Genomic DNA, 17,901 nt, shown 5'->3' on the forward strand with positions numbered 1-17,901 from the left:
TTTTGAAAGTAGAAATTCTTAAGGAGTAAGGACCTCCTCTATCTTATTCATTATTGTATCCCTGTCACATGGATCCAAGCCTGGCTCATAATAAGCACTCAGATGCTGAATGAATGAATGAATGAATGAATGAATGAATGAATGAATTAGTCTATATGTGTTATAAAAAATTAAGTTTGTTTTCTATTTTGTTTATGATATTTTTCCCAGTGGAAGCTTTGAATTTTTAGGCAGCCAAATGTATCAGTCCTTTTCCTTTATGATTTCTGAAACTTCCTTGCTCTGTATTTATAAATAAATGTACCCATGCCTCCTTTGAAAACTCCTATGGTTCCATCTTTTAAACTTAAATCTTAGACCTCTATAAAATTAATTTTTATGTTTAAAAAATCCAGTTTTAATTTTCTCACAATAGTTAGCTAGTTCTTCATTCATTGAATTGTCTCTTCTGCATGCATTTGGCATACAACTTGGAGGTAAACTACATTTCCAGGGATTCTTGAATGCAATTAAATTGTTTCAATTGCTAAAATTTCATGATAGGTTTTAATATTTGGAGAAGCTGATTCTCCCTCATTTCTTCTCTTTTTTTTTCATGGCTATGATTGCATATTATTTTTTTCCAGATGAATTACGGGATCCTTTTTGCCAAGACTGAAAAAAAAATTTTAAAGAAATATGTAATAATAGTCATATATACCCAGAATATATGCCTTTTATAGTTTTTATCTTTGTCTCCTGAGAACTTAATTTGTTCAGAGTTCATGTTATTAAGCTTAGGATAGACTGGATATCATAAGTTACTCCTTGGAGAAGTAGGTTAATGCATGTGAGAAGAATTAGCATCCTTTGAGAAAAGAGTTTAATTTTGGCTAGATATGTTCTGCTGGAACTTTTGAGTGTAAATAGGTGCTATATTTCTGGCATTTATACTTGAGTATGATGAACTACTGACAAGTTATCCTTAATCTTAACTGCCTATTTTGGATACATCTTAAAGGAGATTAGATACAAAGTCTAAGCTTTAGTCTTTATTTTGCTAATAATGAGCCATTTAGCTCTTGATAAGTTATCTAAACTGAGTTTCTGATCTTGTTCCCTCATCTATAAAATAAGCATAATCTCTACTTATTCATTCACTCATCAAATAATACTTTATTTACCTGCCCATCTTTAGGAATTATTGTAAGGTAAAATAACAGAATTCTGGTAAAATTTTTGTTGGAAAATGTTAAGTTCTGGTTAAACATTGTACCTTCAAAATATTTCATTTACTTATCTCCAGTCCCTCTCTTAAAGTCCATCAAAAAGATGATAAAGGAAAATTGTTTTTAATAATAAATTTATTTTTTATTGGTGTTCAATTTGCCAACATACAGAATAACACCCAGTGCTCATCCCGTCAAGTGCACCCCTCAGTGCCCGCCACCCAGTCACCCCCGCCCTCCGCCCTCCTCCCCTTCCACCACCCCTAGTTCGTTTCCCAGAGTTAGGAATCTTCCATGTTCTGTCTCCCTTTCTGATATTTCCTACCCATTTCTTCTCCCTTCCCCTCTATTGAAGGAAAAATTTATTTATTTATTTATTTATTTATTTATTTATTTATTTATTTAATTTTTTATTTTTTAAAGATTTTATTTACTTATTCATGAGAGACACAGAAGGAGAGAGAGGCAGAGACACAGGCAGAGAGAGAAGCAGGCTGCATTCTGGGAGCCCGACATGGGACACGATCCCGGGTCTCCAGGATCAGGCCCTGGGCTGAAGGCAGGCACTAAACCGCTGAGCCACCCAGGGATCCCGGAAAAATTTTTTTAAAGATTTTTATATTTTAGGGAGAGAGGGAGCACGAGCAGGAGAGGGAGAAAGAATCTCAAGTAGACTCTATACTGAACGTGGAGTCCCACACGGGCCTCCATCTCATGACCTTGAGATCATGACCTGAGCTGAAATCAAGAGTTGGACAGTTAGCAGATGGCACCACCCAGGTGTCCCCCACAGAAATTTTTTATTTAAAGCCATAAGCCAGGGATCCCTGGGTGGCACAGCGGTTTGGCGCCTGCCTTTGGCCCAGGGCGCGATCCTGGAGACCCGGGATCAAATCCCACGTTGGGCTCCCGGTGCTTGGAGCCTGCTTCTCCCTCTGCCTGTGTCTCTGCCTCTCTCTCTCTCTGTGTGTGACTATCATAAAAAATAAAAAAAAATAAAAAGAAGGGAAATATCAAAAAAAATAAAAATAAAAAAATAAAGCCATAAGCCAGTAAGAGCAAAAGAATAGATTGGAGACTGCAGTAAAGAAAAGGAATCAGCAGAATTTTGGAAGCTGAAATGTAGAACGGGAAAAGCTAGAACTCATTTGCAAGAACTAGTAAGGTGCAAGTTGAAGTAGACCTGATGCAGTTCAGGAACTGGAGGCACCTGGTACCTCCAGGGCTGGCGTTGGAAAGATGAGGATGGCTTGGAAGTCTAAAGAGAGTAGGACACCCAGAGTCCCTCCCCTGCCACACTAAACTTTGGAAAGCATTGTAAGGATGAGGGCTGAGGATGGTGAGAGGGGAGGTTGGGATTGGGATGGGGATAGTAATAGAGACCTAAATCTTCCATGGTAGGAAGGCAAAAGATAATATGTTTTTTCAAAGTTAAGAAATAGCAGGATATGCATACTCTTAAGGAGGTAATCGACAGATGAAACCACACAGAGGAATTGAAAGTGATTCTAGGGTCGATGGGGAGGACAGGAGCTTCTTTTCTTTTAGTATAGGCCTTGGTATTACTAATAAGTAGCTCTATTACTTGCTAGACGTTTAAAACTATGTTCGTAATATTATAGTGACTAAAATGAAATAAATGACTTTATGCCATTGTAGGAAAATCAACCTCTAGCATAAGGCTTGGCATCTAGTGCATAAATACCTGTAGAACAGTTGAGTGAATATTATTCAATTATTTAGAAAACACTCTGACTTCTTCCCTTAGTGGTGGTACCAGATAACAATTGGAATTAAATAACGTGCTTTAGGGACTGATGAGTAATATATTTTGAATGTCACAGTTTATGAAACCAGTCTCTTTGTTATGGGGGTTATGCAATGTTGGAAGGCCCTTGTAGTTAAAAAAAAAAAAAAAGTCAATCTAGGGCATGTGGGTGGGTCAGTGGTTGAGCGTCTGCCTTTGGCTCAGGTCATGATCCCGGGGTCCTGGGATCCAGTCCTGTATCAGGCTCCCTGCAGGGCCTGCTTCTCCTTCTGCCTGTGTCTCTGCCTCTCTCTGTGTGTCTCTCATAAATAAATAAATAAATAAAATCTTTAAAAAAAAACTTAAGAAAAGTCAATCTGAATTTTGAATTTATTTTATAGTTTTCATCAAGGACATTTTGTGGTTAAAAAGTTACAGTGTTGACATGTGTTTATCAAGATGTCTCAATATTTTCCCTACCAGAAAATCCTCTGACTCAGGCACTAACTTATGACACAGTCATGATAATTCTCCTCTTTCTGCCTTTTTTTTTTTTTTTTTTGTCTTTGAAAAGAGGTTAAACATCAGCCAGCCTCAAGGAAGGCAGTTGAATACTAGAGCAATCCTGGCACCTAGTTCTTTGGCTTAATTCCATAAACAGAGTAACTAAGTTTGGAAGTTGCCTCTTCTAGGAAAATAATCAAAATGTCAGAAGCAGAGATTTGGCTGTAGTAACATGATCTCCTACCTGAAGCAAAGTATCCCCTCTAGGGAGTCCAAAGTTCTGCTGGTATTAGAAGTAACTAGTCAATAATAGGTAAGTCGATTGTTCCCCAGGATTGAGGATGTTTTACTAATGGAATTGCACTGCAGAATCGAGTCCAACATTTATTTGTAAGCTGCTATCAATTTATTGGGAAAGAAATGCTAAAGAAAATACCAGGAAATAGTATGATGTGACATTTCTTGAAGAACTGATTTGATTTTCCTTTGTAAGACACAGGTGAGTTTAACTCACATTGTATTTGTCTCTGTGTATGTTGTACCTATGAAGCCTAATATCTTGAGTATGCACATGGGCTTTTTAATCTTACAATTTCATACTCTCAGAGCTATTGTTTGGCCAAGGCACGATTATTTTTGCTACCTAATTATGTAAGGAAATAATTTCACATGGAAATGGTACTTAAGTAAAAGTTTCAAAAATGAAATATTATACCAGCTGAGGTTAAATACGTAATTGATTTGAGTATCTTCTATACAACCATGTTAATTGAAAGCCATATTTTAAAACTCTTATTGTTCTTAGAGTGAATTACTGGAATTTAACCAACAGCAACAGGAGGAAGCAAGAACCAGAATTCACCAAGCTGAACACAGGAGGTATAAATAGCTAATAAAATAAGCATCCTTGATGAAAACAATTACCTATGAAGTTTTCGCAATGTTTTAAGAAAACACTATAGTCATATATTAAGTATGGTTTTGGAATATATATTACCTTTTTAATCTTTATGTGATTGGGGTATGGTACGGATGGGAGGATGCCAACTGCTACATACATACACATACAATATCCAGTTTTTCTGGATAGGTGGCATAAATTCACACTAGAAAATGTAATCTTTCTGTCAAACTATTTGTTTATTTAGGTTATACTTAATTTGCCTCCCATGGGACAAAGTATCTTAATACTTTGAGATGATCTTTTACTATTTGTAGACAACTTTAGAATAATTGAAATCATATAGATGGTGAGATACTCATACTTGAATACGGAAGGTCAGACAAGAACTATTTTATATTGATTAATATATTAGGAAAAATATCTTAAAATAGAACCATTAAGCAATTTTTAACATTATAGGTACTCTCTTATTCCAAATAGCAGACATTAAGAGTAACTGATAAAATATATTGATGTGGGGCCAGTGCAAATAACCTGCCATATGTATTATTATTCCAGGATTTTCCTGGGGGCATTAGGGTTATCTGAGTTTATTGCAGTGATCGTGAGGATCTCAGGAGAAGAATTTAATGTAAAGGCTTTCATGATCTAAAAGAGCAAATTCTTTTGAAATTGAGTGGCTTCGCTTATACATTTAACCTTCCTACTGTTGCTAATGTGTATTTTTTAGTTGTGGTGATTTCATTTTGCAATTGAGACTTTACAGAGTGTGCTAAGAAGCTCCAAATTCTGCTGGAGCTGTGAACTATAGATAGGTACTCATATTTTTTCAGTTGGATTATTCTGCTTCCATAGTCCAGCCAAAATAGTTTTAAAATATCAAGTGTGAATTTATGTGGTTTTCTCCAATTAAAAGAAAACACCAAAACTCTGATACACTAGTTAGGCTATTTTTTGGGGGGGGGGAAGGATAGCAGTTACTGCTCCCTATTTTTAAAAAATAAAGTAGGTTATAAAATAGTTTATTCTTTTATTGATTTTTCTCATTTTCTTTTAAAAATTCTTCCTACTAAAAAACCTGATCATGCATTTCTTTAACATTGGTTGTTAGTATTAGCCAGTTATTTCTCTGGATTTCTGAGGATTGATTAGATTGTAAAACTTTAAGCATCTTAAAGATAGTGCGGTATGTTACATTAATAGGCCCTATTGCTAAGAAATTCATCTTCAATGGGCATCCAATGAAAATGCAAATTATTTGATTAGAGGTGGAAAGGATTAATTTCTTGTTGTAGGAAACTTGAGCCTCATTATTTAAGTTTATTTCCATAATTTTGGATACCTAAATATTGGTGGGGCTATTTATTTTCTACACCTTATTTTTTCTTTTGATTGACTCTAGTTAAATTTAGATGCAAATTTATTCTAAGAGGAAATCTTTCTGGGTAATAACCTGAGTAACCAGTTTTGAGACAACTGATCAAGTTTTTAAACACATTTTATGTTCTCAGTTTTTGAGGAGAGTGTATGTTTATATTGTTCTTCAGCCTTTACAGTGAGTTTTTGCATGTTATATGAAAATATTCAGTAGTCTTTTAATGAATAAAATAGCTGTGACCATTCCTGCTGAGGGCAGCAACACTAGTTGTGTGTGTGTGTGTGTGTGTGTGTGGAGGGCATAAATTAGATTATCACCAGGGACATAATTTTATTAGAATTAAAAAGACAGCATGCTTTCTACTATTTAAAAGTTGACATAGCAGAAAAATCAACTCTGACTTTTATAATAAAAGCTTGTGGAATTCCTCACAAGCTTTTCAATGCATCCTGTACTGATTGAGCCTGTCTGCACCTGAACCTGACCCATGGTAACTTTCTGAGTAAGAGAAGAAAGTTGAAACCTCAGAGAGAAAAGACAAAACATGTAGGTCAAGGGTTTGAAAAGATCTGGGCTATGAGCTGAAAACTGGAGTTGACTGAGTTGATTTACAGAAACTTGACCTATTCATAAATAATAGTTTTTATCCATATTAACCCTTAGAAGAAAATCCAGAGCAGTGGTTTGACAGTAATAAAATATATGTACTTTCTAACACTAGTAAACAAAAGCATGAACTGGTGCTTTTTCTTTTCTTTGTTTTTCTCAATTCCTACTGAAAATTCAAACTCTTTACTACCTACGATCTCTGGTTGAACCCACTCTGCTGTCCTCTTAGTAACTGATGCTCAAAAGTGAATAATACCACCTGCGTACATGACAAGCCATCTGTCTTCACAGAGTGAGAACAAACTGACAGCAGTGGACATTGGGCTGTTTTCCAGCCTATACTCACCACATTGGTGGTTTCATGATGTAGCTGCAGTCACAGAAGCAGGCAGATGTGGGTACCATGCACCTGGATGAATCATTTATTCACTTTTTACATATCAGGACACACTCCATAAAGGTTTTGTTGTAGGCACTGGGAATAGGCATAAAATGGCAGAGAACATCCCTGACTCCATGGAAATTTCAATTTGGAAAAAAGAAACAGAAGTCAACAACAAGAGTATTTCAGACAATGATATGTATTGTGAGGGGAGAGATTGGAGGTGATAGTTTCTCCATGAAGAGGTAACATCAAAGGACAAGAGACAGTCACACAGAGACTGAGGTCCAAAACATAAACTTAGATGTCCCTTATTATTTAGGTTTAGGAAAAAATGCAAAGGTCCTAAAGTGGAAATGAGTTGGATTTTTTGAGTCTCAAGTGATTGGATTATAGATGGTAAGGAAGAGAGTAAGATGAAATGAGGTTAGTGGCAGCCAGAAAATAGCAAGATTTTGTAAGCCAGTGATCTTATTCTAAGACTAATGGGAAATCATAAGAGACTCTTAACTCTAGGAAAAAACTGAGGGTTGCTAGAGGGGAGTGGGGGAGATGGGGTAACTGGGTGATGGACATTAAGGAGAACAGGTGATGTAAGGAGCACTTGGTGTTATATGCAACTGATGAATGGCTGAACTCTACTTTTGAAATTCATAATACATTATATGTTAATTAAATTGAATTTAAATGAAGCATTTAAAAGACTAATGGGAAATCATAGGGTTTTAAGTAGAAGGAAGGCATGATCCCTTTTATAATTATATATTAATGTGGAAGTAAAAAGATGAGAGAAGATAGTGATTTGGACGAGAATGGTGGCCATGAAAAGAATTGGGGAAAGAATTTAGGATGTGCTTAGTGAATAGAGTCAACTCTAGACTTCTAGTGGTTTGGATGTGGGGTGGATGAGCACTGTTGAAGGGAAGCCCATCTCTGCTAACTGACAAAAAGACTAGATGAAAACAATCCCAGGTTTATGGGCAATCCAGAATACCATGGGTTGTGTGGTTAAGGAGAATCAGGGTCAGCTTTCTCTCTTTTTCCTCATGATAAGTGTAGTCTTTAATCCCCGTCACCTATTTCATCCATCCCTCCACCTACCTCCCCACTGGTAACCATCAGTTTGTTCTTTATAGGTAAGACTGTGTTTCTCAGTTTACCTCTCTCTTCCACCCCCCCCCCCCGCTCATTTGTTTTGTTTCTTAAATTCTACATATGAGTGAAATCATCTGGTATTTGTCTTTCTCTGACTGACTTGTTTCACTTAGTGTTCTACTCTTTGGCTCCATCCACGTTGCTGCAAATGGCAAGATTCATTCTTTTTTATGGCTGGGTGATACTCCATGCATACACACACACACACACACACACAAACACAAACACACACATTCCACCTTTTATTTATCCATTTATCTATTGATGGATACTTGGGCTGCTTCCATAGTTTGACTATTGTAAAAATGCTATAAAAAAAACATAGAGGTGCATGTTTGAATTAGCATTTTTTGTATTCTTTGGGTAAATACCCAGGAGGGCAGTTACTGGATTGTAGGGTAGCTGTGTTTTTAAGGGTCAGCTTTTTTCTTAATATTCAGGCCTCTGGCTGAGTAAGAAACTGTTCTATCTGCATGCTGAGAGGTCTAGAAAAGATGACATAAACATCACACTCTGCAGCAAACCTGGCTGACTAGAATATGGCACTCAGGTATATTTTATGATGAAGGGAGAAAGAAACTTTCTAATCACTCAGATGTGACTACTGTCTATGGGACTAGAAGTTATTGAGAAAACAATAATCCAATAAGCCAGAGATCAGTCTGGGTCAACATGCACTTAGCATTTTAGCTGGCACTGAACAAGCACAGACAGGCACAAAACAAACCCAGCCTCTGACTTTGCCACCCAGCAGTCCTTTTCTTCAAAGTTCCCAAATCTCCCAGTCACTGACTTATAGCCACCCACCGTGGCCACTTTCTGCCAATCTTCACCATCGAAAAGGAGGCTGTGACTGGGTCCTGCGTCCCCTTCCTTCCATAAACATATACTGAGCTGTTGTTATGCATGAGGCACTGTGTTTCTGCCAAGAAGTTTATGGTCTTAATGACACTGTTCCTCAATAATCCGTTGACATCATAGGGTACAGATCACAGTGCTGAGTCTCCAGCTTCCACATCTCTGACTCCACTTAACCACACATAGGCAACTTGGGGCATGGTGTTGCCTTTAATTTACTTTTTAAAATTTAAAAGCTGTAGTATATAACCCACAGGAATGTCCACGAAACAGATATTTAGAATGATTAATTACAGAGTGAACACCCAAGTATCCAGCTCCAGAAATAGAATATAACCACTACCCTACAGTTAACTCTTATTCTGACCTTTACTATAATCATTTTCTTGCCTCTCCTTAAGGTTTTACCTTCCACGTGTTAACCTTAATTTCTGAAATTGGTTGCGGCAGGTATGACCAAACATCAGGGAAAGATCTATTTATTATTCTTCCTTTTGAAAGTTTGAGTTTCCCTCTTTGGATGTTTCCCATTTCTTATACTCTCTTCCCATTTCCCTCTACTTTTCACTTATGGGATTTTAGTAAGACTGGCAGTGGGGGGACAGGGCATATGGGAGGGACATCTCCATCGTAACGACTGTGCCACTGAGCTATTTTGGGTTCCTCTTCATGTTTTAGGTCTTGCTGAAGCTTCCCTCTCCTCAGCCTCTGGAGTTCACACATGGCAAGGCTTGGGGCGGGGGGTGTGGTTGCTGGAGAACAAGGCTATTGCCAAACTAGTAGAAGATGAAGGAATGAAGCTCTGAAGTTCAGAATTGTGCCCCCTTTGGTAGGAGTCACAACTGGCACCAGTTCCAGCAGAGGACTGTGAACAGCATGTCATATGGTTAATGTGAAAAGAAGTTTCTATAGATTACTTCTAAGCTGAGGGGGGAAAGCAATCCCCAGAGTTAGTTCATGCAGCATGTTAGGTTCTCAAAAAATCTCTCAGCCCTGTAGCAAACTTTCCACTTATACACATTTTTCATTGTTTAAAGGGTAAATAATGTTTTTCTGGACCGGCTCCAAGGCAAAAGTCAACCAGGTGGCTTGGAGCACTTTGGAGGCCACTGGAATATGAATAGTGGTAACAGCTGGGTGAGTTTTTTCTTTTCTCTTAAAAAAAAATCTTTCAAAGTTGAAGAGTAAAAACAATGAGAATTTAAAAAATATGCTGTGGCCTTCTCCCAGGGTATTATTTTTTTGGTGTGCTGTTCAGCTGTGTGATGGGCGGTCAGCCAGGGTGATTACTGTAAATTCCACAATAGTTTCTAGAGAGAGGGAGAAAGTCCTGGTTTCAGTGCTGGCCAATCACAATAAAAAATGACACCTGCCCTTTGTTCTCAGTGTGATTGCCTGGGCTATAAAGATTTTTTTTTTTTATCACCCCTTGCCCAGACCTACAACAAAAACAAATGAAAATTTTTTTTCAAGAAGATTTTAAGTGTAGTATGGTTATAAAAATAGTAAGCATTCTCTAGCAATATATTCTTTCAGTGAAACTAGCACATCAAAGAAACCGGTATTTAATTTTTCACTACAAAATGATTTTTAAAAAACCCTACAGCAAAAGGCCCTTTTTGGAAATGAAATGTCCTTATGGATTTCTGTGAAGAAAATCTTGCAACTTGTGTTATAATATGTGCTTAATGTGTTTTGCGTGCACAATATATCATTGAACCAGCACTGGATCTTTGGAATGTATATGATTGCAGTTTTTGCAATGTGTATAGAATCAAAACTAACTATAGTGGGTTTTATAATCTAATTGAAGCCCAAGTGCCTACGTACCTACTAAAAAATGGAGCAGATAGAAATCTTTAAACTGGTAAAATACAACAATACAACCAAGTGCTTGCTGGAAATTCTAGAGATCACCCTTTAATAAATCCATTTTGATGGACAAAAGATAATTTTTGAGAAGACAATCTGTTGGAAGTCTTATGCATGTTTTCTTGAAAGGGATTTAGCAGTTAAAAATTGAATAGATTTCACAAAAATATGTATATATATAATTAATGTATGCAAATTTGCAAGGAATCATACTGGATGTGTATCCATGATATATACTCATGTGTATCGCTATCACTATGGCATTCAGAATACATTCAGAATAGGGATGACATGGAAGAGAGAGAAAAGAATCAAAACACAGTATCTTTGCATCATGAGTTACATTTTACAAATTACTGACTTCTTCATAAGAATATGTGTTTTGGAGTCATGTGGAAAATGGGGCATTGTGACTTGAAGACATTACTCAAGTTCATGGAATTTATAAGTTGTGAGACATGATTGAAACTTGGATTTTGGACGGGACTTGGAAACTCTGCACATTTTCTCCTCTACTTACCAACTCTTGAAAGTTAGAAAGTACTTAGAAAATTGTCTGGGATTGAGGGGAAGATGTGGGAGAGAGTAAGTGAACATCACATGGACTGCTGTTAAGGGAATGAGGATTTGGAAATCTGGTTCACCACTGACTATTGGTAGGTCTTAGGGAAGTGAGATGTATAGGCTTTATGGAAGTGGGCTGTAAATCTCTGCTTAGATTCTTCATGGATAAAAAGAAAGGAACATCATTTTCCCATGATATGAGTGAGGGATATTAAAGTTTCCTTAGTAGGACAGTCTTGTCCAAGTCCAGAGTGGTTATCAGCTCTTCCCTTACTGAAAGAAGCAGTGACAGAAAGGTGAGAGCTTCCTCAGGCCCCCACCTGCACCTCCCTTCAGACTCTCTTCAGACATCTTTACCTCTTTGTTCTAACAAAGTCTTTGCAGACTTTGTTCTAACCCTACTCCCCTCTCTCGTGAACCATCAAATGTTCATCTGAGCTAGAAAATTCCCATCAGCATATGGTAAAAATATAAATTGTATTGATATTCCTCTTCCTCTTGCTATTGTCCTGTTTCTCTGTTCCCCTTTCAAGCAAAACTTCAAGAGATATCTGTCCTTTAGCTGTCTGTAATTTCTTCCTTCTGCTTCTCGTAGGCTCATTTAAATCCTGATTTAGACTTTAGCAGTCTAACCATAATGCGCTTGTCACGGTCACTAACAATAATGTCCATATTACATAGTCCAGTGGTTATTTTCAGTCTTCATCTTGTATCGCTTGTCACAGTGATTCACTCCCTCCTCTCTGAAACTGTTTACTTGGCTTTGGGGCATTATACTCTCCTGGGTTTCCACCAATCTCAGTGGTTACTCCTTTTCATTCTCCTTTGAATCCCCTGCATCTTGCTGTCTTCTGCACATTGGAGCACCTCAGAGATCCAAGTAGGATCACCTTCTGAACTTTATGTTCATTTAACAGCTTGGTAGTCTCATTCATTCTCATGAATTTAAATACCACTTATATGCTTAAAACACCCACATTTCTAATTCCAGCCTTGACCTCTTCTTTGACTCCAGACTTGCATATCCATTTATCCACTCAGTATCTCTACTTGCATGTCTAATGGACATTTCAACCTTACCATGTCTAAAAGTTAACCTTGGATCCCTTCTACCTGGAGTGCTCCATCTGTGCTTTTTCCTTTTATATATTGATATAACCCATCTCACATCTCTCACATTTAATCCGTCAGCAAATCTTCTTGACTTCTCCAAATAGGTACAAAGCAGCATCGTCTCACTACCTCCACCATATTATCCTGCTTCCAACTTCTATTAGTGCTCGTCTAGATTCTTGAAATAGTCTCCTAGATGGTTTCCTTGCTTCTACACTTAACCACCTACAACCTATTCTCAATATGAGTGTGATCGCTTTGACACAGAGGCCAGATCCTGTTACCTCCCTGCTTAAAATCTTCTAGTGGCCCCCATCACTCTCTAAATCACGTGGATTAAAAGCCAAAATCTGTACAATAGCCTACCACGTGTTTCCTGACCTAGAGCCCACTTTATCCTTCTGGAGCTCTCCTAGCACTGCCCTTCTTCTTTATTCCTCCCTGCCACACTAGCTTTCTTGCTGCTTTTTGAAAACTTTAAGAACTGACTATTTTAACCTTATAGCCCTTGTGCAGCTGCTCCCTCTATACTCATCTCTATATGGTTTATTCTCTAAGCATTTTCTTGGATTCCACCTCAGTGAAGTTTCCTTTGCCATATTTAATGCTGCTATTTGTGCCTTCATCCCTGGGGTCTAGTCATCCGTTTTCTGGGCTCTACTTTTTCCTATGGCACTCTGCAACTTCTAACATACCTTTCTAACATTATTTGCTTTTATCTATTATTTACTGTTTACTCTTAGTCTCTTCCTGTGGTAATGTATGTTCCATGTCGCATCAGTTAGGGCCCTTGATTGTTTTGTTCACTGATATACCCCAAACATAAGACAGTGATTGGAACTTAGCACAAGCACAAGGAAACAGGTGGCTGTGATTGAGGGTTGGTGAAACAACAAAGATTTAGAACCAAATGATTTGATATACTGAATTTAAAATAGCTATATATAAGACATTTGATGGAATAAATATTGGATTTTAAACAATGAGCAAAAACAAGAGACAAAGACGACCAAGAAGATTTGAAAAAGAACAAAATAGAACTTCAAGGAATAAAGAAACATTATCTTTGGAATTAAAGCACTCAATGAATTCATCACAATAAAAGGTACACAAATTAAGAACTAAATCAAAATACCATTTCCCATCTATTATTTTGACAAAAGAACAAAAGATTGGCAATATGCTCTGTTGGCAAGGCTGTGGGGAGGGCTGTTCACACGTCGTTGGTGGGAATTCAAAATGATACAAACGCTATCTAAATTAATTTGTCACTGTCTTTTCTTAAAATATAAACCAGGCTGAGACATATTGCAGAAAAGCTCTACTAAATATTAAAAAAACCCAGATAATTCTAAATGTCTAGAAATTTTTCCAGATAAATGAAAAAAGAAGATATTCTCCCAAAGGATTAAGCAAGTGTATATAACTTGAATCAAGTTCACACAAAGACTATACGAAGAAATATGTATATAGGCTCACTCATAAACAGATTAAAAAAATCACAAAATTTTGACAGATTCAATAATGAATTTCTTTAAAAAGCATAATATATCCTTATCAAATTGGATTTATCCCTGATGCAAGCTTGATTTATCACAAATGAGTAAACAAAACAAAGCAAACTGAGATGATTTACCTCATAAATTATAGGAGAAACACCATATGATCATCTCAGTAGATACAGAGAAAACATTTGATAAATTTCAATACTCATTTGTGGTAAAAGTTGCTAGGAAAGGAGAAATGGAAAGGACATTTCTTTAGCTAATAAAGGGAGCAAAAAATCTGTAATAGAAATACATCAAAAGCTTTTCCTTTAAATCATATGCAAGGGTTGAAAGGAAAAGAAACATTTATAAATCACAGATGATACAATTATCTACTCAGAAAAATCCAAAAGAATTGATTTTATGTTATTAGAATAAGTAAGAGGACAACAATGTTGGTAGATATGGGATCAAGATATAAAAACGTCATGTCTATACATTGCAAATAAACAGAAAATTAATAAAAAGATAAAACCAAGAAGGCAATGCAACCTTTAAAAATATATACATTTTTAAAAAGATTTTATTTATTTATTCATGAGAGACAGAGAGAGAGAGAGAGAGAGAGAGAGAGAGGGGGGCAGAGACACAGGCAGAGGGAGAAGCAGGCTCCATGCAGGGACCCCGATGCAGGATTCGATCCCGGGACTCCAGGATCATGCCCTGGGCCGAAGGCAGGTGCTAAACCGCTGAGCCACCCAGGGATCCCCCTCAATTTTTAAAGAAATACCTTAAGGAATAAATGTCTGAAGTTATACTTTGTTAATGGATAAGGATTGGAATGACCTGTCATAATCTATAGATTTAATTAAATTCTAATCAAAGCAAAGAACCGGGAATAACCAATTCACTACTAAAAATAAAGAAGTAAGTGTGGGGACTTGAACATTTAATACAGTCTGGAATAGGCATAGGCAGACCCAGCCAACCATTTCTGGAATTCTGACGTATGACAGAAGGCAAAGCACATCATTGGAGGAAAGTGTCCTCTTCAACAAATGCTATTGGGACAGCTGAGTACCTGCATGAAATCATAACCATTCAACAGGAGGTGGATTAAGGCTTGTAAGTAGAAAAGAGGACTTTTCAAATTTTAGAAGAAAATAGACTATTTATAACCTTGAACTAGGGTGGATTTTGTAAGACCCAGAGTATAAACCAAAAAGAAACAATAAATATACATTAAAGTGAAACATCTGTTCATCGAAGGACACCATCCAGAAGAAAGAAGAGAAGCCATATATGAAGATTTTATCCTGAACATGTTTTGTAAATAACAAGTGGACAAAAGTTTAGTATGCATAATATATTTAGGCTGTGTCATTTATTTGGAAGTTGATAGATGACACCGGAGCTCCCCTAGGAATGAACGAGAATTCACAGATGGGGCTTGGAGGAACTACTGGAATCTGTACAAAGCTGAAGAAGAAGAAAAGGAGGAAGACAGAAAATACAACAAAACAATGATGAAAGCCAAAGAGAGAAAAACTTGTTTCTTGGGACATCATATAAACACTTAAGGAGTAGGCCTTCGATAAGTGTATTTTAGGTAGACAAATTAGATTGATATTTATCTTTCAGTCTTTTAAAATTTAAATCACATTTGTCAAAAAAAAATAAATAAATCACATTTGTCTCATATTCCTTAATCTGTGTGTATATAAATATATAAATGCATATTTAAAAATATGTATAAATATATAAATACATTTATATATTCTTTGATAATTTAAAATTATTTTTACATTAAAAAACTTTTGGTGAGGATCCTTGGGTGGCTCATCGGTGTGGCGCCTGCCTTCGGCCCAGGGCGTGATCTTGGAGTCCCGGGATCGAATCCCACATCAGGCTCCCTGCATGGAGCCTGCTTCTCCCTCTGCCTGTGTCTCTGCTTCTCTCTCTCTCTGTATCTCTCATGAATAAATAAATAAAATCTTAAAAAAAAAAAACTTTTGGTTTTCTGGTCTCCTCTACTACTTTTCATGATGTAACTCGAGTAACACTTTGAAAGAATCACTTCAATTTCTCTTTTCTCTGACACCAGTAGGTGAGACCCTTTGAAATGCTGTGGGAACCCTAAATCTGGTGTCTTCAAGGGCGGTTGTGCATTTGCCATGATCTGTGAGGCAACCTGAGATTTAAATTTCCCAGAATGTTAGAACAGCAATAGTCTGAATCCCAAGTGTAATATTGCCCAACATTCTGGGAGGCTTGATGGAGGCTTCTTGACCCTTTGCACAGGGTGAGGGGTGGAGGGGACTCATTTAGTCTATCTCCCTCTGGTCTATCTCCCTTCCTCGAGGTACCCCTTAGAAGTCACCTTTCTGCTGCATAATACAAGTCCATTCTAATCCATACATTTCCATTTAAATTGTTCTGCTTCACAGTGTTTGTCCTGTCCTTGCTGTAACCATGGAGGTGGGTGACAGTATTTGTGAACACTCTTATTCCTGACCCATGTTAACCTATCTCCAAGAACACAGCCGATGAGCTGTCACTCAACAAGCCATTACTTTGTTGACAGAGACTATTTTGTGAATCCAATGCAATGGGACTTGAAAATTAAAATGTGTCACTGGACAAATCATTAAAAAATGGGCATTTAAGCCCAAGAGAGTAAAGAGCATTCTCTGAAGAAACTTCATTTTGTACTTAACAAAGGCTCTGAATTTTGTTTTGCTGCTTATACTAATTTTTGTTTTCTTTTTCTTCCAGGATGTGTGAGAAATATTTAGTTACATCTGTCCTTTGTCGACTGACCTTGAAGGACCTCACTTGATGCTTTTCCTTAATGCTACTTTGTTTACCCTTGCTGTTTTACCTTGACTTCAAATTGCCCACGTACTCAGCTGAACAATTGAGGATGACCAGTTTTTCCCTGTCATTATTTATGGGTGTTCGCAGGGGCTGCTTGCTAAGCTCATATTAAATTTCTACTACCAGTGGAATTTTACACTATTTTCCTCATTGGTTTCACATGTTATTGGAAGCATAATTACAGCAATGTTAGTATGATGAAAAAGGAAGGAATCATTTGATAGTCTCACGCTCGCAAGAGCTTTGGATGCTACATGCTTGTCTCTTTAAGCAGCTAATTCTTATGTAATTCTCAGATCAGGTTTGGAGAAGCTTTGGCATTTTTTAGATTTTAAGCTCTACGTAATCCGGGGTACAAACTTGGGCAAAAGAAAATGATAAATCTTTTATAGTCTTTTAAATACATTTACAAATAAATTTTGAAATACTTCTATATAAATGCTTTGTTTTTATTTTTAATGAAAAGCTCTTGAGTTTTTCTCTTTTGATGGGTCTGATTTTTATTTTCTTCTTTATAGTCCATATACATCAAATGTAGGAATGCAATCACTATTGGATCTGCCTTTGCTATTGATTTACTTACTAATACTATGCCTCTGGTTTTTCAGAGCAGGCAGTTAATTCCCTGAAAGGCCATTGTTTACCTAAAAATCAACTAGATACAAATGTAGTTACCATGTATGGTTTGGAAACTAGCCTTTTCTCTATGCAACCTATTTCTTATAGATAATTCAGTAGGCTTTCCTATTCTACTTTTATGCCCTTTAACCAAGTTATAAACCTTAGAGTAGAAAAATATTGGTTTTCCATGCTTTATGCTCTAGGCCCAACTCTATGGTATAGAGGAGAGCATTGCATTTAGTCTTAGAATGAAGGTTGGAAGAGCAAATTTTTACAGCTGGGCAAGTAAGACCATTTTTTTAAATCATATGTAATTGGCATACGATGTTATGTTAGTTTCAGGTGTATAATATAGTGATTCAACATTTGTATACATTGCAAACTGATCACCACTGGTTACCATCTACCACCTTGCAAAGTTGGTACAATATTACTTGGTATATTCCCCATGCCGTACATTATATTCCCATAACTTACTTATTTTATATCTGGAAGTTTGTGTTTCTTGATCCCCTTCACCCACTCCCCTACTTTCCTAAAACCTCTCTGGCAACTACTAGTCTGTTCTCTTATCTGTGTGTTTGAGTTTTGTTTGTTTGTTTTGTTTTTGGATTGCACATAT

General features: G+C 36.9%; 1 protein-coding gene across 4 annotated transcripts in view; it reads left to right on the plus strand.

The window, feature by feature from the left end:
- The window catches only part of EPSTI1 (epithelial stromal interaction 1), a 92,787-nt gene extending 75,690 nt beyond the window's left edge, over positions 1-17,097 (plus strand). For all 4 annotated transcript variants that reach the window (XM_055336168.1, XM_055336167.1, XM_055336170.1 and 1 more), the window contains 3 exons: positions 4,265-4,338; positions 9,783-9,882; positions 16,557-17,097. In XM_055336168.1, coding sequence (XP_055192143.1) covers positions 4,265-4,338; positions 9,783-9,882; positions 16,557-16,565 — 183 coding nt within the window. In that variant the 3' untranslated portion in view covers positions 16,566-17,097. The remainder of the gene's footprint in view (positions 1-4,264; positions 4,339-9,782; positions 9,883-16,556) is intronic.
- Positions 17,098-17,901: the final 804 nt, after the last annotated feature.

The sequence above is a fragment of the Nyctereutes procyonoides genome, unplaced genomic scaffold (assembly GCF_905146905.1).
Source record: "Nyctereutes procyonoides isolate TBG_1078 unplaced genomic scaffold, NYPRO_anot_genome, whole genome shotgun sequence".
Classification (NCBI taxonomy): domain Eukaryota; kingdom Metazoa; phylum Chordata; class Mammalia; order Carnivora; family Canidae; genus Nyctereutes; species Nyctereutes procyonoides.